We start from the raw sequence: 13,759 nt of genomic DNA, 5'->3' as shown, positions 1-13,759 counted from the left end.
CTCACAACCGCAGACCACGTATAACCAAGCCAGCCCAGGACCTCCACACACAAGCTTCTTCAAAAGCAGGATTGTCTGAGATCAGCCACCCGAACAGCTGATGAAACTGGGTATACACAACCAAAGAATTTCTGCACAAACTGTCTCAGGGAAGCTCATCTGCGTGCTCGTCGTCTTCACTAGGGGATTCACCTGATTGCAGTTCGGCATTGTAAACCGACTTCAGTGGGGCAAATGCTCACCTTTGATGGTCACTGGCACGCTGGAGAAGTGTGATTTTCACAGATGAATCACAGGTTTCAACTGTACCGGGCAGATGGCAGAGTGTCCCATGGTGGCAGTGGGGTTATGGTAAGGGCAGGCATAATCTACAGACAATAAACACAATTGCATTTTATCGATGGCAATTTGAATGCAAAGAGATGCCGTGATGAGATCCTGAGGCCCATTGTCTTGCCATTCATCCGCTACCATCACCTCATGTTTTAGCATAATGCACGGCCCCATGTCGCAAGGATCTGTACACAATTCCTGGAAGCTGAAAATGTCCCAGTTCTTCCATGACCTGCATACTCACCAGACATGTCACCCATTGAGCACGTTTGGGATGCTCTGGATCGACTTGTACGACAGCGTGTTCCAGTTCCTGCCAATATCCAGCAACTTTGCACAGCCATTGAAGAGGAGTGGGACAACATTCCACAGGCCACGATCAACAGCGTGATCAACTCTATGTGAAGGAGATGTGTAGCACTGCATGAGTTAAATGGTGGTCACACCAGATACTGTCTGGTTTTCTGATCCACGCCCCTACTGTTTTTTTTTAAGGTATCTGTGACCAACAGATACGTATCTGTACTCCCAGTCATGTGAAATCCATAGATTAGGACCTAATGAATTTATTTCTATTGGCTGATTTCCTTATATGAACTGTAACTCAGTAAAATCTTCGAAATTGTTGCATGTTGCTTTTATATTTTTGTTCAAAAAGAGTGTGTGTGTGTGTTGATGACCTATTAATATAGTACAATATAGCTTCTAAGATCTGGTGAGAGCTCACACTGTTTTACCCAGGAAAGAGGCTGACTGGAATAACTTTCATTTATTTCAGACAATGACACTTTTAAAGGTAGAGTCAGCGATATGACATAGAAGGAGACGTAGATGCGTCGGTTCTGTTCAGAGGCAACCTTACATGAGTTGGGCTAACAAACAAAGGGATGGGTTAACAGCATGACATCATGTTTAATATATATCTGTGCCTTGACAACAAATGTTATGACATTCTCCCCTGGGGTTCTATATTACTATTGAAATTAAAGGACTTATTTGGCATGAAAATGACAAGACTTTGGAAATCTGATAATGCCAGAATTGTATTTTGTCATGATAAATCAATGTACTATTATTTCTAAATTGGAAATGGTATTACTTATTTTAATGACAGCGCAAGTGACATTTTGAAATCGAAGGACTTTTATTTGAGCATGACAAATAGACGGACTCTTATTTTGAAATCAGTAAAGCAGGAAGGATTTCTTTTGGCGTGACATATCGTGGGAGTCTTATTTGGACGTGTGTTAAATCCAGCTCAGGGTTACATCCTAAAGGATGCTGAATGTAACCCTCAGCCATAGGCTGGATTTTGGAGGCAACCGTATTACATCGAGAGCATCCTGACTGGTTGCATCACTGCTTGGTATGGCATCTGCGCCGCCTCCGACCACAAGGCACTACAGAGGGTAGTGCGTACGGCCCAGTACATCACTGGGGCCAAGCTTCCTGCCATCCACGACCTCTATACCAGGCGGTGTCTAAAAAATGTCAAAGACTCCAGCCACGCTAGTCATAGACTTATCTCTCTGCTATGCGGTCTAAGTCTAGGTCCAATAGGCTTCTAAACAGCTTCTATCCCCAACCCATAAGACTGCTGATTGGACATCTTTGTTATTATTTAGCTAGCAAACAAACTTTCCCAGAGTAAAACCCTTTTGTGGTTAAACAATCTACTTCCGGAGACAGTTTACCGTAAACACTGAGATCACAGAGTTGTATTTGCTGAGATAAAGCTACATGTATTACTCTCATTCTGAAAGACCTTTTTCACATTTCCCATGAGTTGCTTTATTTCTTATGAACTTTAACACAAGCATGTTGATTGTGACAAAATCGTAGTTTTGCCTGATTATTTTCAACACTTTGCGTCACAAATACTGTAGAAATTTATACAATAAAAAGTTGAACATTTTAGACAATAATATAACAAACGTTTAGTGTCACTTCTTTTTATAACATTTTTACATTTGCTCCAGTCAGGGTAGAAAATAACAGGTAACACCCTTTAAGCCAGAACAATCATACACTTACAATTTACAATCAATTCAGAAAACACAATCCCAAATCCACACAGCACAACCTATAATTTCCGTGCATGAACTGTCTGGTGTCTTATCAGATTGCTCAGAAAGGAGAAGTTTTTTCCACACTGGGCGCAGTGGAACAGTTTCTCACCCGAATGGACGCTCTGATGCACTTTTAAATTGCTGGAATGAGAGAACTGTTTCCCGCATTGAGCACATCTGAAAGGTTTCTCCCCTGTGTGTACTCTCTGGTGCCGCTTCAGGCTGCACAGTTGGCTGAACTGCTTCCCACACAGGGCACACTCGTACGGTTTCTCCCCCGTGTGGACCCTCTGGTGCATCTTGAGCTGGCACAGGTGAGGGTACTCCCTCCCACAGAAGGTGCACCTGTAGGACTTCGCCCTCCCCACTCTGTCCTGATGAGTCCCACTCATGTCGCCCAGGTGGGTGTCGGGGGCGCTCCCAGGGAAATCCACCCAGGTGGGGTACTGCAGCTCCCCGGTTCCCTCGGCCAATGGAGCAGTGGCGGTGGTTGCGGGTTTCTGAAAGGTGCCGAGGCGGTTGTCGAAAGCGCCGTCCATGCCAATGGTGTAGAAGTGATTGTCAGGTGAGTTCTGTCTCGCTGCTGGCTGGACACCTGGGTGAGGATGATAATGATAAGTGTTACTCGAATGTCCTCCAAGAAGCATGGCATCTACTTCAATATGTCCTCCTTGATGATGCCTGTGTTCCATGATGTCACCTTGTCTCCATGACGAGGGCGTGCCATCCCCATCGTCAACAGGAAGGGGGTCGATAACTATGACCTCAGAATCGACCTGGGAATTCTCGTGTTCACCCCTCACCTTCTGAGAAAGTGGGGGAATAGGGTTCACCTTTGTGAGAGGCGAGAGGCTTCCTGAGACCGTCTCGGCAGCATAACTAGAACAAGATGGCCGATCATTTGCTGTATCACTGACTCTTCGCTTACGGGAGTTTACAGGCAGATCAGTTGTTCTCTCTGGGTTTAGGCTGTGCTGCTGTTTAGCAACAGGTCCTGGACCTGTGAGTTGGAACCCCTGGCTCTGGCTCTCAGGCTCTGGGTCTGACTTGAAAACAGTGTCTGATCTGTTGACAGTCAATATGCTGTGTTTGGTTCTGAGCTGCTCAGTGAGCTCTGCTTGGTCAGTGTCTAGAGAGGTCTGTGTGTTTGGGTCTGTCATTCTGTGGCCACTATCAGTGCCTGAAGAGACAACAAAAGCATGATGGTCATATGCAGTCAAATAAAACAATGAGGTTGTCAATCAGTATGTCATTTTTCATTACAGCAATATATTCATCATTACCTGGCATCTCCCTCAGAGCCTCTTCTTTCTTCCATGGCTGGAGGTCTCTCTCCCCTTCCACAGTAGATTTGGCCTGAAAAGAGGAGGGAGGAATTAAGTAGAAAGACATGAGATTTACAAAGCTCTCAAACAAATACAGGTCTATTATAACTCAGATATTACTATGCTATAATATTGATCAAATGGCTTGAATTAAGTTGTTCATTTACTGACTCAACTCATGGACACAGAACATCTAAAGCTTCTCAAAACATATGAAACTAAAACTGGACCTCAATATTTCACTGTAATTTTGAAAGAAAAAATGTCCTTTAGTTACAATATATTTAGGGTCAATGTGAGAATATATATTAAGAGTCAAGAAGCACCATGAAATTATTAGAAAAATATTATTTATTGATGGAATTATAGGATTTAATGAACAAACAGCAATAGCCATTGGTGAAATTGGTACAAAAGAACAGACAGTTTTTCAGTCTCACAGTACAATTTCTGCTATAACTTTAGTGTGAGGCACGCAGTATTATTAGAAGAACACAACCATTATCAACCTTAACAGTCAATGTGAGTGATGCTGTTGGCCTTAAAGAAGCCAAGAAAACGTAACAATCCTTGTAGATAATGTAAATATGAACCACGTTGTATTGTAGACGTAAGAGACCAGGGTAAACATCCTGCAGACATACGACTACGTTAGAACCAATAGCGTTTGAAGTCATGATATTGCTATAACAGTTGTTTTTCAATAGGAATCTCTTGTTCTGTGTCAGTTATCAATGATGAAGCTTCTGATGTCTTTTCAGATTGCTGGTGTGGGAGAACCTGCGTCCGCACTGTGCACAAATGAAGGGTTTCTCCCCAGTGTGGACGTTCTGGTGCATTTGGAGATGGCTGGCGCCCTCAAAGCTCTTCTCACAGAAGTTGCAGGCGAACCCTCGCTTCCTGGTGTGGATGACAGCGTGCTGCTGGAAGTCGCTCTCGTGAACAAACTTCTTATTGCAGCTGGGGAAACCGTACTGTCGTTCTACGGTACCAGGTCTAACATCCGTGGCGAGATTACTCAAATGACAAGAGGTTGTGGTGCTTGGTCTAAAATGGCTGACAGGAAGTGAGGTAGGAGTTGGTTGTTGAACTCCTCTTCCTGGTATTTCAGAGTGTCTATGGAGGCTTGCCAACGAACACCAACTATCTTTGTTGGCCTCACCTGCATTTCCTGTGCCAAGCTGCATGCCTGTATTTATCTCTGAGGGCCGGAAGCCGGGTGAAACCAATAGCGTTGTGTTGTCTCTCATCGATTTGTGGCGAATCATTGGTGTGTTTCTGTTAAACACTCCCACTTCCTGCTTATTTCCAGTTCCATTGTCCTGTGGTGTAGTAGCTGTACCCACCTGACCCCACTCAAAACCTCTATCTACCTGCTGGCCACTGGATACAGAGTCAATCACTATCACATGTTCTGATGAGGAATGGAACTCCTTGGGGGAAAACCTGTGGTTTTCTAACCCTACACTTCTCATTTCCATGGCCGATTTAGTCTGTGTTTCTGGGCCCACTGGGCCACTCCCTAGGTCCATTACTTTAGTGTGAGCAGCAGAGGCACCATCATCAGTCGCTACTGCCTCTCTCCACACCTGGTTTAAAGAACCTCTTAGGAGAGTGAGGTCCCCGTTCATATCACACTTTGTGTCCAGACTCTGTCTCTCTGCTTTGGGTTCAAATCCTGTGTGCTGCTGGGGTCCCTGGTTCACAGTCCCTGTTTCTGATTGGAGGAGGATGGAGTCAGATCCACTGACCTCCATAGTGGTGTTGATGTAGTTGTTGCCTCTGGGACCTCTGGGCTGGAAGGCGGGATCCTCGGTGGAGGCTGCAGCCAGTTGGGTGGTTAGCTCTCTGCTGCCCTCCACTGTTCTGGCAGGGTGGCTGATCCTAGAGTCCTGGTCATCTGCTTCTCCCTCCACCTTGATGATGAGCAGGTCTGGTTCCCCTTCCTCTGTCTCTGCTGACTGCTGATGGGGTTAAGTGGGAGAGATGAGTGAGTGAGACAGATCATACTCTATCTACTGAATGGAGATATGGTCATGACATGGGATTTAGTGTAATTCATAGTAGTTGCCTTGTTGTCATTGTGTTATAATCAGTGGTGTAGTGGAGGGTAAACTCCACCTTTTGTATTTTACACATGTCTTTACAAAACTTTGGCGCAAAAATGCATTGAAAGTATAGGGAGTGTTACTTTACTCACTGTGTACGGCAATAAGAGTTTACCCACCTATTTTATTACCACTAGATCACTAGTTATAATGTGCTGACATACACGTCTATACAGACATAACCTCATCCCCAGGCGGAAGTGTCTGGTGTCCGAGACTAAAACAGATATAAGTCTGTGACAGTCTGAAATCGGCTGTTAAAATTGGAACTTACCTCATCACTTGTAGTATCCATATGCTTTGATGTAGAGACATCCTCTTGGTCCACGTCTATGGGCTGTCTGTCTCTTGGTATGATGCTGTTCCCAAAACTTCTGTTGGAAAGTCTGGCTCTGCTTTGCCAAGTAGGTCCTGGAAATAAAGGGGGAGGTTAATTTGACCCCATCCATCAATGGTGTTTTACAAAGTACCAAGCAAGCATAATACCTTCATGATGTATGTTATGTATCTGTAGAGATAGAAGGATCCTAGCTGTGTTGACAGTACAAAGTCAGCATGATATATCCTCAAATCAAATTTTATTGGTCATGTCACGTACACATATTTTGCAGATGTTATCGCAGGAGTAGCGAAATGCTTGTGTTTCTAGTTCCATCAGGGCAGTAATACCTAGTGTAACACAGTGAAATGCTTGTGTTCCTAGTTCCATCAGGGCAGTAATACCTAGTGTAACACAGTGAAATGCTTGTGTTCCTAACTCCACCAGGGCAGTGATACCTAGTGTAACACAGTGAAATGCTTGTGTTTCTAGTTCCATCAGGGCAGTAATACCTAGTGTAACACAGTGAAATGCTTGTGTTCCTAGCTCCATCAGGGCAGTAATACCTAGTGTAACACAGTGAAATGCTTGTGTTCCTAGCTCCACCAGGGCAGTAATACCTAGTGTAACACAGTGAAATGCTTGTGTTTCTAGTTCCATCAGGGCAGTAATACCTAGTGTAACACAGTGAAATGCTTGTGTTTCTAGCTCCATCAGGACAGTAATACCTAGTGTAACACAGTGAAATGCTTGTGTTTCTAGTTCCATCAGGGCAGTAATACCTAGTGTAACACAGTGAAATGCTTGTGTTTCTAGCTCCATCAGGGCAGTAATACCTAGGGTAACACAGCGAAATGCTTGTGTTCCTAGCTCCACCAGGGCAGTAATACCTAGTGTAACACAGTGAAATGCTTGTGTTTCTAGCTCCATCAGGGCAGTAATACCTAGTGTAACACAGTGAAATGCTTGTGTTTCTAGTTCCATCAGGGCAGTAATATCTAGTGTAACACAGTGAAATGCTTGTGTTTCTAGCTCCATCAGGGCAGTAATACCTAGTGTAACACAGTGAAATGCTTGTGTTTCTAGCTCCACCAGGGCAGTAATACCTAGTGTAACACAGTGAAATGCTTGTGTTCCTAGTTCCATCAGGGCAGTAATACCTAGTGTAACACAGTGAAATGCTTGTGTTCCTAGCTCCACCAGGGCAGTAATACCTAGTGTAACACAGTGAAATGCTTGTGTTTCTAGCTCCATCAGGGCAGTAATACCTAGTGTAACACAGTTAAATGCTTGTGTTCCTAGCTCCACCAGGGCAGTAATACCTAGTGTAACACAGTGAAATGCTTGTGTTCCTAGTTCCATCAGGGCAGTAATACCTAGTGTAACACAGTGAAATGCTTGTGTTCCTAGCTCCACCAGGGCAGTAATACCTAGTGTAACACAGTGAAATGCTTGTGTTCCTAGTTCCACCAGGGCAGTAATACCTAGTGTAACACAGTTAAATGCTTGTGTTCCTAGCTCCACCAGGGCAGTAATACCTAGTGTAACACAGTGAAATGCTTGTGTTTCTAGCTCCATCAGGGCAGTAATACCTAGTGTAACACAGTGAAATGCTTGTGTTTCTAGCTCCATCAGGGCAGTAATACCTAGTGTAACACAGTGAAATGCTTGTGTTTCTAGCTCCATCAGGGCAGTAATACCTAGTGTAACACAGTGAAATGCTTGTGTTTCTAGCTCCATCAGGGCAGTAATACCTAGTGTAACACAGTGAAATGCTTGTGTTCCTAGCTCCACCAGGGCAGTAATACCTAGTGTAACACAGTGAAATGCTTGTGTTCCTAGTTCCATCAGGGCAGTAATACCTAGTGTAACACAGTGAAATGCTTGTGTTCCTAGCTCCACCAGGGCAGTAATACCTGGTGTAACACAGTGAAATGCTTGTGTTCCTAGTTCCATCAGGGCAGTAATACCTAGTGTAACACAGTGAAATGCTTGTGTTCCTAGTTCCACCAGGGCAGTAATACCTAGTGTAACACAGTGAAATGCTTGTGTTCCTAGTTCCACCAGGGCAGTAATACCTAGTGTAACACAGTGAAATGCTTGTGTTCCTAGTTCCACCAGGGCAGTAATACCTAGTGTAACACAGTGAAATGCTTGTGTTCCTAGCTCCACCAGGGCAGTAATACCTAGTGTAACACAGTGAAATGCTTGTGTTCCTAGTTCCACCAGGGCAGTAATACCTAGTGTAACACAGTTAAATGCTTGTGTTCCTAGCTCCACCAGGGCAGTAATACCTAGTGTAACACAGTGAAATGCTTGTGTTTCTAGCTCCATCAGGGCAGTAATACCTAGTGTAACACAGTGAAATGCTTGTGTTTCTAGCTCCATCAGGGCAGTAATACCTAGTGTAACACAGTGAAATGCTTGTGTTTCTAGCTCCATCAGGGCAGTAATACCTAGTGTAACACAGTGAAATGCTTGTGTTTCTAGCTCCATCAGGGCAGTAATACCTAGTGTAACACAGTGAAATGCTTGTGTTCCTAGCTCCACCAGGGCAGTAATACCTAGTGTAACACAGTGAAATGCTTGTGTTCCTAGTTCCATCAGGGCAGTAATACCTAGTGTAACACAGTGAAATGCTTGTGTTCCTAGCTCCACCAGGGCAGTAATACCTGGTGTAACACAGTGAAATGCTTGTGTTCCTAGTTCCATCAGGGCAGTAATACCTAGTGTAACACAGTGAAATGCTTGTGTTCCTAGTTCCACCAGGGCAGTAATACCTAGTGTAACACAGTGAAATGCTTGTGTTCCTAGTTCCACCAGGGCAGTAATACCTAGTGTAACACAGTTAAATGCTTGTGTTTCTAGCTCCACCAGGGCAGTAATATCTAGTGTAACACAGTGAAATGCTTGTGTTCCTAGCTCCATCAGGGCAGTAATACCTAGTGTAACACAGTGAAATGCTTGTGTTTCTAGCTCCATCAGGGCAGTAATATCTAGTGTAACACAGTGAAATGCTTGTGTTCCTAGCTCCATCAGGGCAGTAATACCTAACAATACACACACATCCAAAAAATTAAAATAAAGGAATTAAGAAATATCAGAACGACCAATGTCAGAGTCCGGAATAAATATATATGTATATGATGGTATATATAGACAGTATATGAATAGAAAAGTTGTGTAGAGCAGTAGTTATATAGGATGAGCCTTGACTAGAATATATGACATACATATAAAGTGGGTAAAACAGTATGTAAAGATTATTAAAGTGACCAGTGTTCAATGACTAGGGCAGCAGTCACTAAGGTGCAGGGTAGAGTATCGGGTGGTAGCCGGGCTTGTAACAGTGACTAAGTTCAGGGCAGTCTAGTGGGGACAGTCTGATGGCCTGGAGATAAAAGCAGTTTTTCAGTCTCTCGTTCCCTGCTTCGATGCACCTGTAATGTCTCCACCTTCTAGATAGTAGCGAGTTAACAGGCCATGGCTCGGGTGGCTGAGGTCCTTGATATTCTTCTTGGCCTTCCTGTGACACCGGTGCTGTAGATGTCCTGGAGGGCAGGCAACGGTGCCCCCGGAAATACATTGGGCTAACCGCACCACCCTCTAGCCCTGCAGTTGCAGACGGTGCAATAGCAGTACCAGGTGGTGATACAGTCCAAAAGGATGCTCTCAATGGTGCATCTGTAGGTTTATAAAGGTCTTTGGGGCCAAGACAAATTTCTTCAGCCTCTTGAGGTGGATCTCAATAATACATCTAGACCCGAACTGTATTGACAGTACATAAATCATGGCTGTATTATACTTGCTTTGAACTTTGTAAAACACAATTGATGGATGGGGTCAAATTGAAGATTCATGTTTTATTTTATTTATTTCACCTTTATTTAACCAGGTAGGCTAGTTGAGAACAAGTTCTCATTTGCAACTGCGACCTGGCCAAGATAAAGCAAAGCAGTTCGACACATACAACAGAGTTTCATATGGAATAAACAAACATACAATCAATACAGTAGAAAAAGTCTATATACAGCATGTGCAAATGAGGAAGGATTAGGGAGGTAAGGCAATAAATAGGCCATGGTGGCGAAGTAATTACAATATAGCAATTAAACACTGGAATGGTAGAATGTGCAGAAGATGAATGTGCAAATAGAGATAATGGGTGCAAAGGAGCAAGATAAATAAACAAATACAGTATGGGGATGAGGTAGTTGGATGGGCTATTTACAGATGGGCTATGTACAGGTGCAGTGATCTGTGAGCTGCTCTGACAGCTGGTGCTTAAAGCTAGTGAGGGAGATAAGAGTCTCCAGCTTCAGTGATTTTTGCAGTTCGTTCCAGTCATTGGCAGCAGAGAACTGGAAGGCGGCCAAAGGAAGAATTGGCTTTGGGGGTGACCAGTGAGATATACCTGCTGGAGCGCGTGCTACAGGTGGGTGCTGCTATGGTGACCAGTGAGCTGAGATAAGGGGGGACTTTACCTAGCAGAGACTTGTAGATGACCTGGAGCCAGTGGGTTAGCTGACGAGTATGAAGCGAGGGCCAGCCAACGAGAGTGTACAGGTCGCAGTGGTGGGTAGTATATGGGGCTTTGGTGACAAAACGGATGGCACTGTGATAGACTGCATCCAATTTGTTGAGTAAAGTGTTGGAGGCTATTTTGTAAATGACGTCGCCGAAGTCGAGGATCGGTAGGATAGTCAGTTTTACGAGGGTATGTTTGGCAGCATGAGTGAAGGAGGCTTTGTTGCGATATAGGAAGCCGATTCTAGATTTAATTTTGGATTGGAGATGCTTAATGTGAGTCTGGAAAGAGAGTTTACAGTCTAACCAGACACCTAGGTATTTGTAGTTGTCCACATATTCTAAGTCAGAACCGTCCAGAGTAGTGATGCTGGATGGGCGGGCAGGCAGCGATCGGTTGAAGAGCATGCATTTAGTTTTACTTGCATTTAAAAGCAGTTGGAGGCCAAGGCAAGAAGAGTTGTTTGGCATTGAAGCTCGTCTGGAGGTTAGTTAATACAGTGTCAAAAGAAGGGCCAGATGTATACAGAATGGTGTCGTCTGTGTAGAGGTGGATCAGAGAATCACCAGCAGAAAGAGCGACGTCATTGATGTATACAGAGAAGAGAGTCGGCCCGAGAATTGAACCCTGTGGCACCCCCATAGAGACTGCCAGAGGTCCGGACAACAGGCCCTCCGATTTGACACACTGAACTCTATCTGAGAAGTAGTTAGTGAACCAGGCGAGGCAGTCATTTGAGAAACCAAGGCTGTTGAGTCTGCCAATAAGAATGTGGTGATTGACAGAGTCGAAAGCCTTGGCCAGGTCGATGAATACGGCTACACAGTACTGTCTCTTATCGATGGCGGTTTGATGTCGTTCAGGACCTTGAGCGTGGCTGAGGTGCACCCATGACCAGCTCGGAAACCAGATTGCATAGCGGAGAAGGTACGGTGGGATTCGAAATGGTCGGTATTCTGTAATTTAATTTAAGATACGTGCACATTGTCAAATTCATCATCATCACCAACCTGTCGTTGCAGTCTCTCGATGGTTGTGTCTGTTTAGCAGGCGTATTCCATGGAAGCGGTTGTGGACGGACCCATCTGAAAACTTTGTTCTCTCTGCTCGAAACCTGGCAATCTGAAGTTCCATCAATTTCATTTTCCGCCGGAGAAAATCGTTGTCCTTGTGGCTTTGAGTCATCTTCAGGTGTACAACCGCATAGCCATCGTCAACAACTTTGCAGATTTCGGCGACAGCAGCGTTGGCTAGCACCTCCATGATTGAGGCTATCTGCGCCTGGAAATCAGCAACGGAACCCGACATTGTTCTCCAGAAGCTTTTTGTCCCTTTTCAATATGAAAACAGTCTTTATGTTTTCTATATTATGAGTATCTACAGTTATCTAGCAAGCTATTAAAACAAATGCAATCATATCAGAAACAAAACATGGATAGCTAGCTTTGTTTGTAGCTCGCTGGTGAGATTATTTTCCCTGTTCCTCATCACAGTAATGTAATCATATGCTGGATGGTAGAGTTGAAGGTTGGACACCGCCACCTACTGTACAGGAGTGCTGCACAGTAACAACAATGTTGGAGCTCCGTAATAAACATGTTTTCTGGTGTAAACAATATTTCATGATTTTTCTAAAATAAAGCATTCAACTATTTCTGGGATTTCTAATAGAAATAAACAACAAACAGTTCATTGATTTAAAAAAAAGTAAATTACAACAGTATGACAGACTAGCCTACTATACATATATGTGAATTCCATCCACATCTTTACAGCCTATTAATCTGATAGTAAATCTAAAGTATATTGTTGACAGGCAAATGGAAATAATTTTTCAATTACTGTTCACCTATACACATAAGGATGTTTAAAATATTTACTTGTCATAACTTATACTTGGTCTTCCCTGTAGCTCAGTTGGTAGAGCATGGTGTTTGAAACGCTAGGGTCGTGGGTTCGATTCCCACGGGGGGCCAGCACAGGAAAAAAAAATGTATGAAATGTATGCATTCACTACTGTAAGTTGCTCTGGATAAGAGTGTCTGCTAAATGACTAAAATGTAAAATGTAATACATCATCAATTCACTCTGGACTGAGCATCAAGCCAGTTGAACTGAAAACACAAGCACTACACATAGAGGGTAGTGTTCAATGTGGAAACCACTCAAACGGTTAAAAACACATTGACCTAGTTTTCATATGAAAACCTCAGTAGTGTGAAGCTGAGCCATTCCCCTTAAATCTAGGGCCAGGAGGTGTTCCCTGGTCTGGTCATGTGGTGAAGAAAAACTCCTGCCCCTGCCTTTCATTATGTCAGGTGGAGCAGTGTGAAGTTGTCCCTAGATGCTGATCTTGGGTCAGTTTTACATTTTTTTCCCACTAATGGTTAACGTTTTCCATGTCTTTGGGGAACATGTTGGAGAGTAATCCTTGGGGATGAAAAGTGTCCTCCTGACACTCAAAACACAGAGCGAGGGAGAATTATAGGGTTGAGGTCCAAGTTGCCAGATTTCAATGGACAACTTGCAACTTGGACCTCGATCCTACAGTTCTCCCCTGCTCTGTGTTTTGACCGTCAGGGGGACACTTCTCCGTCTGTCCAGACTCTATTCCCCCTCCGCGTCCTCCTTTTTGACAGTAGATTTGGCCTGAAAAGAGGAGGGAGGAATTAAATTAACAGGCATGAGCTCTACAAAGCTCTAAAACAAATGCAGGTCTATTATAACTCAGCTATTACTAGGCTATAATATTGATCAAATGGCTTGAATTAAGTTGTTCATTTACTGACTTAACTCATTGACACAGAACATGTCAATCTTCTCTGTTCTCAAAACATTTGAAAGTCAAATTGGACTGCATTAATTTCCTGTACTTTTGAAAGGAAAAAATCCTTTCCTTCCAACTTCCTGATTTAATTTGGAAGCAATGTGAGAATATATATTTAGGGTCAATCTATTAAAGGTCACTATATATTTAGGGTAAATGTATTATGCCTGCTTGACAGATACACCCATCTAGTACCGGGTCGGACCCCCTGTTTCCTCCAGAACAGCCTGAATTCTTCGTGGGAATTGAT

The 13,759-nt window shown here is 43.7% G+C and overlaps 1 protein-coding gene across 2 annotated transcripts; it reads right to left on the bottom strand.

Annotated features, from left to right (window-relative positions):
• Window positions 1-2,099: 2,099 nt before the first annotated feature.
• Window positions 2,100-12,277, bottom strand: LOC115202348 (zinc finger and SCAN domain-containing protein 21-like). Of its 2 annotated transcripts, XM_029766461.1 has the most exons (6): window positions 11,693-12,273; window positions 6,110-6,246; window positions 5,479-5,691; window positions 3,686-3,758; window positions 3,103-3,582; window positions 2,100-2,997 (listed from the first exon to the last, which is right to left on the bottom strand). In XM_029766461.1, exons 1-6 carry the CDS (start codon window positions 11,988-11,990, stop codon window positions 2,417-2,419), a joined length of 1,782 nt encoding a protein of 593 aa, XP_029622321.1. In that variant the 5' UTR covers window positions 11,991-12,273; the 3' UTR covers window positions 2,100-2,416. The 2 variants fall into 2 exon arrangements, with proteins under 2 accessions (XP_029622321.1, XP_029622320.1); XM_029766460.1 differs by having other exon boundaries at window positions 2,100-3,582; window positions 11,693-12,277.
• Between the last annotated feature and the right edge of the window lie 1,482 nt (window positions 12,278-13,759).

This window comes from Salmo trutta, chromosome 11, assembly GCF_901001165.1.
Source record: "Salmo trutta chromosome 11, fSalTru1.1, whole genome shotgun sequence".
In the NCBI taxonomy this organism is placed as follows: domain Eukaryota; kingdom Metazoa; phylum Chordata; class Actinopteri; order Salmoniformes; family Salmonidae; genus Salmo; species Salmo trutta.
This window is presented reverse-complemented; position numbering and strand designations above follow the sequence as displayed.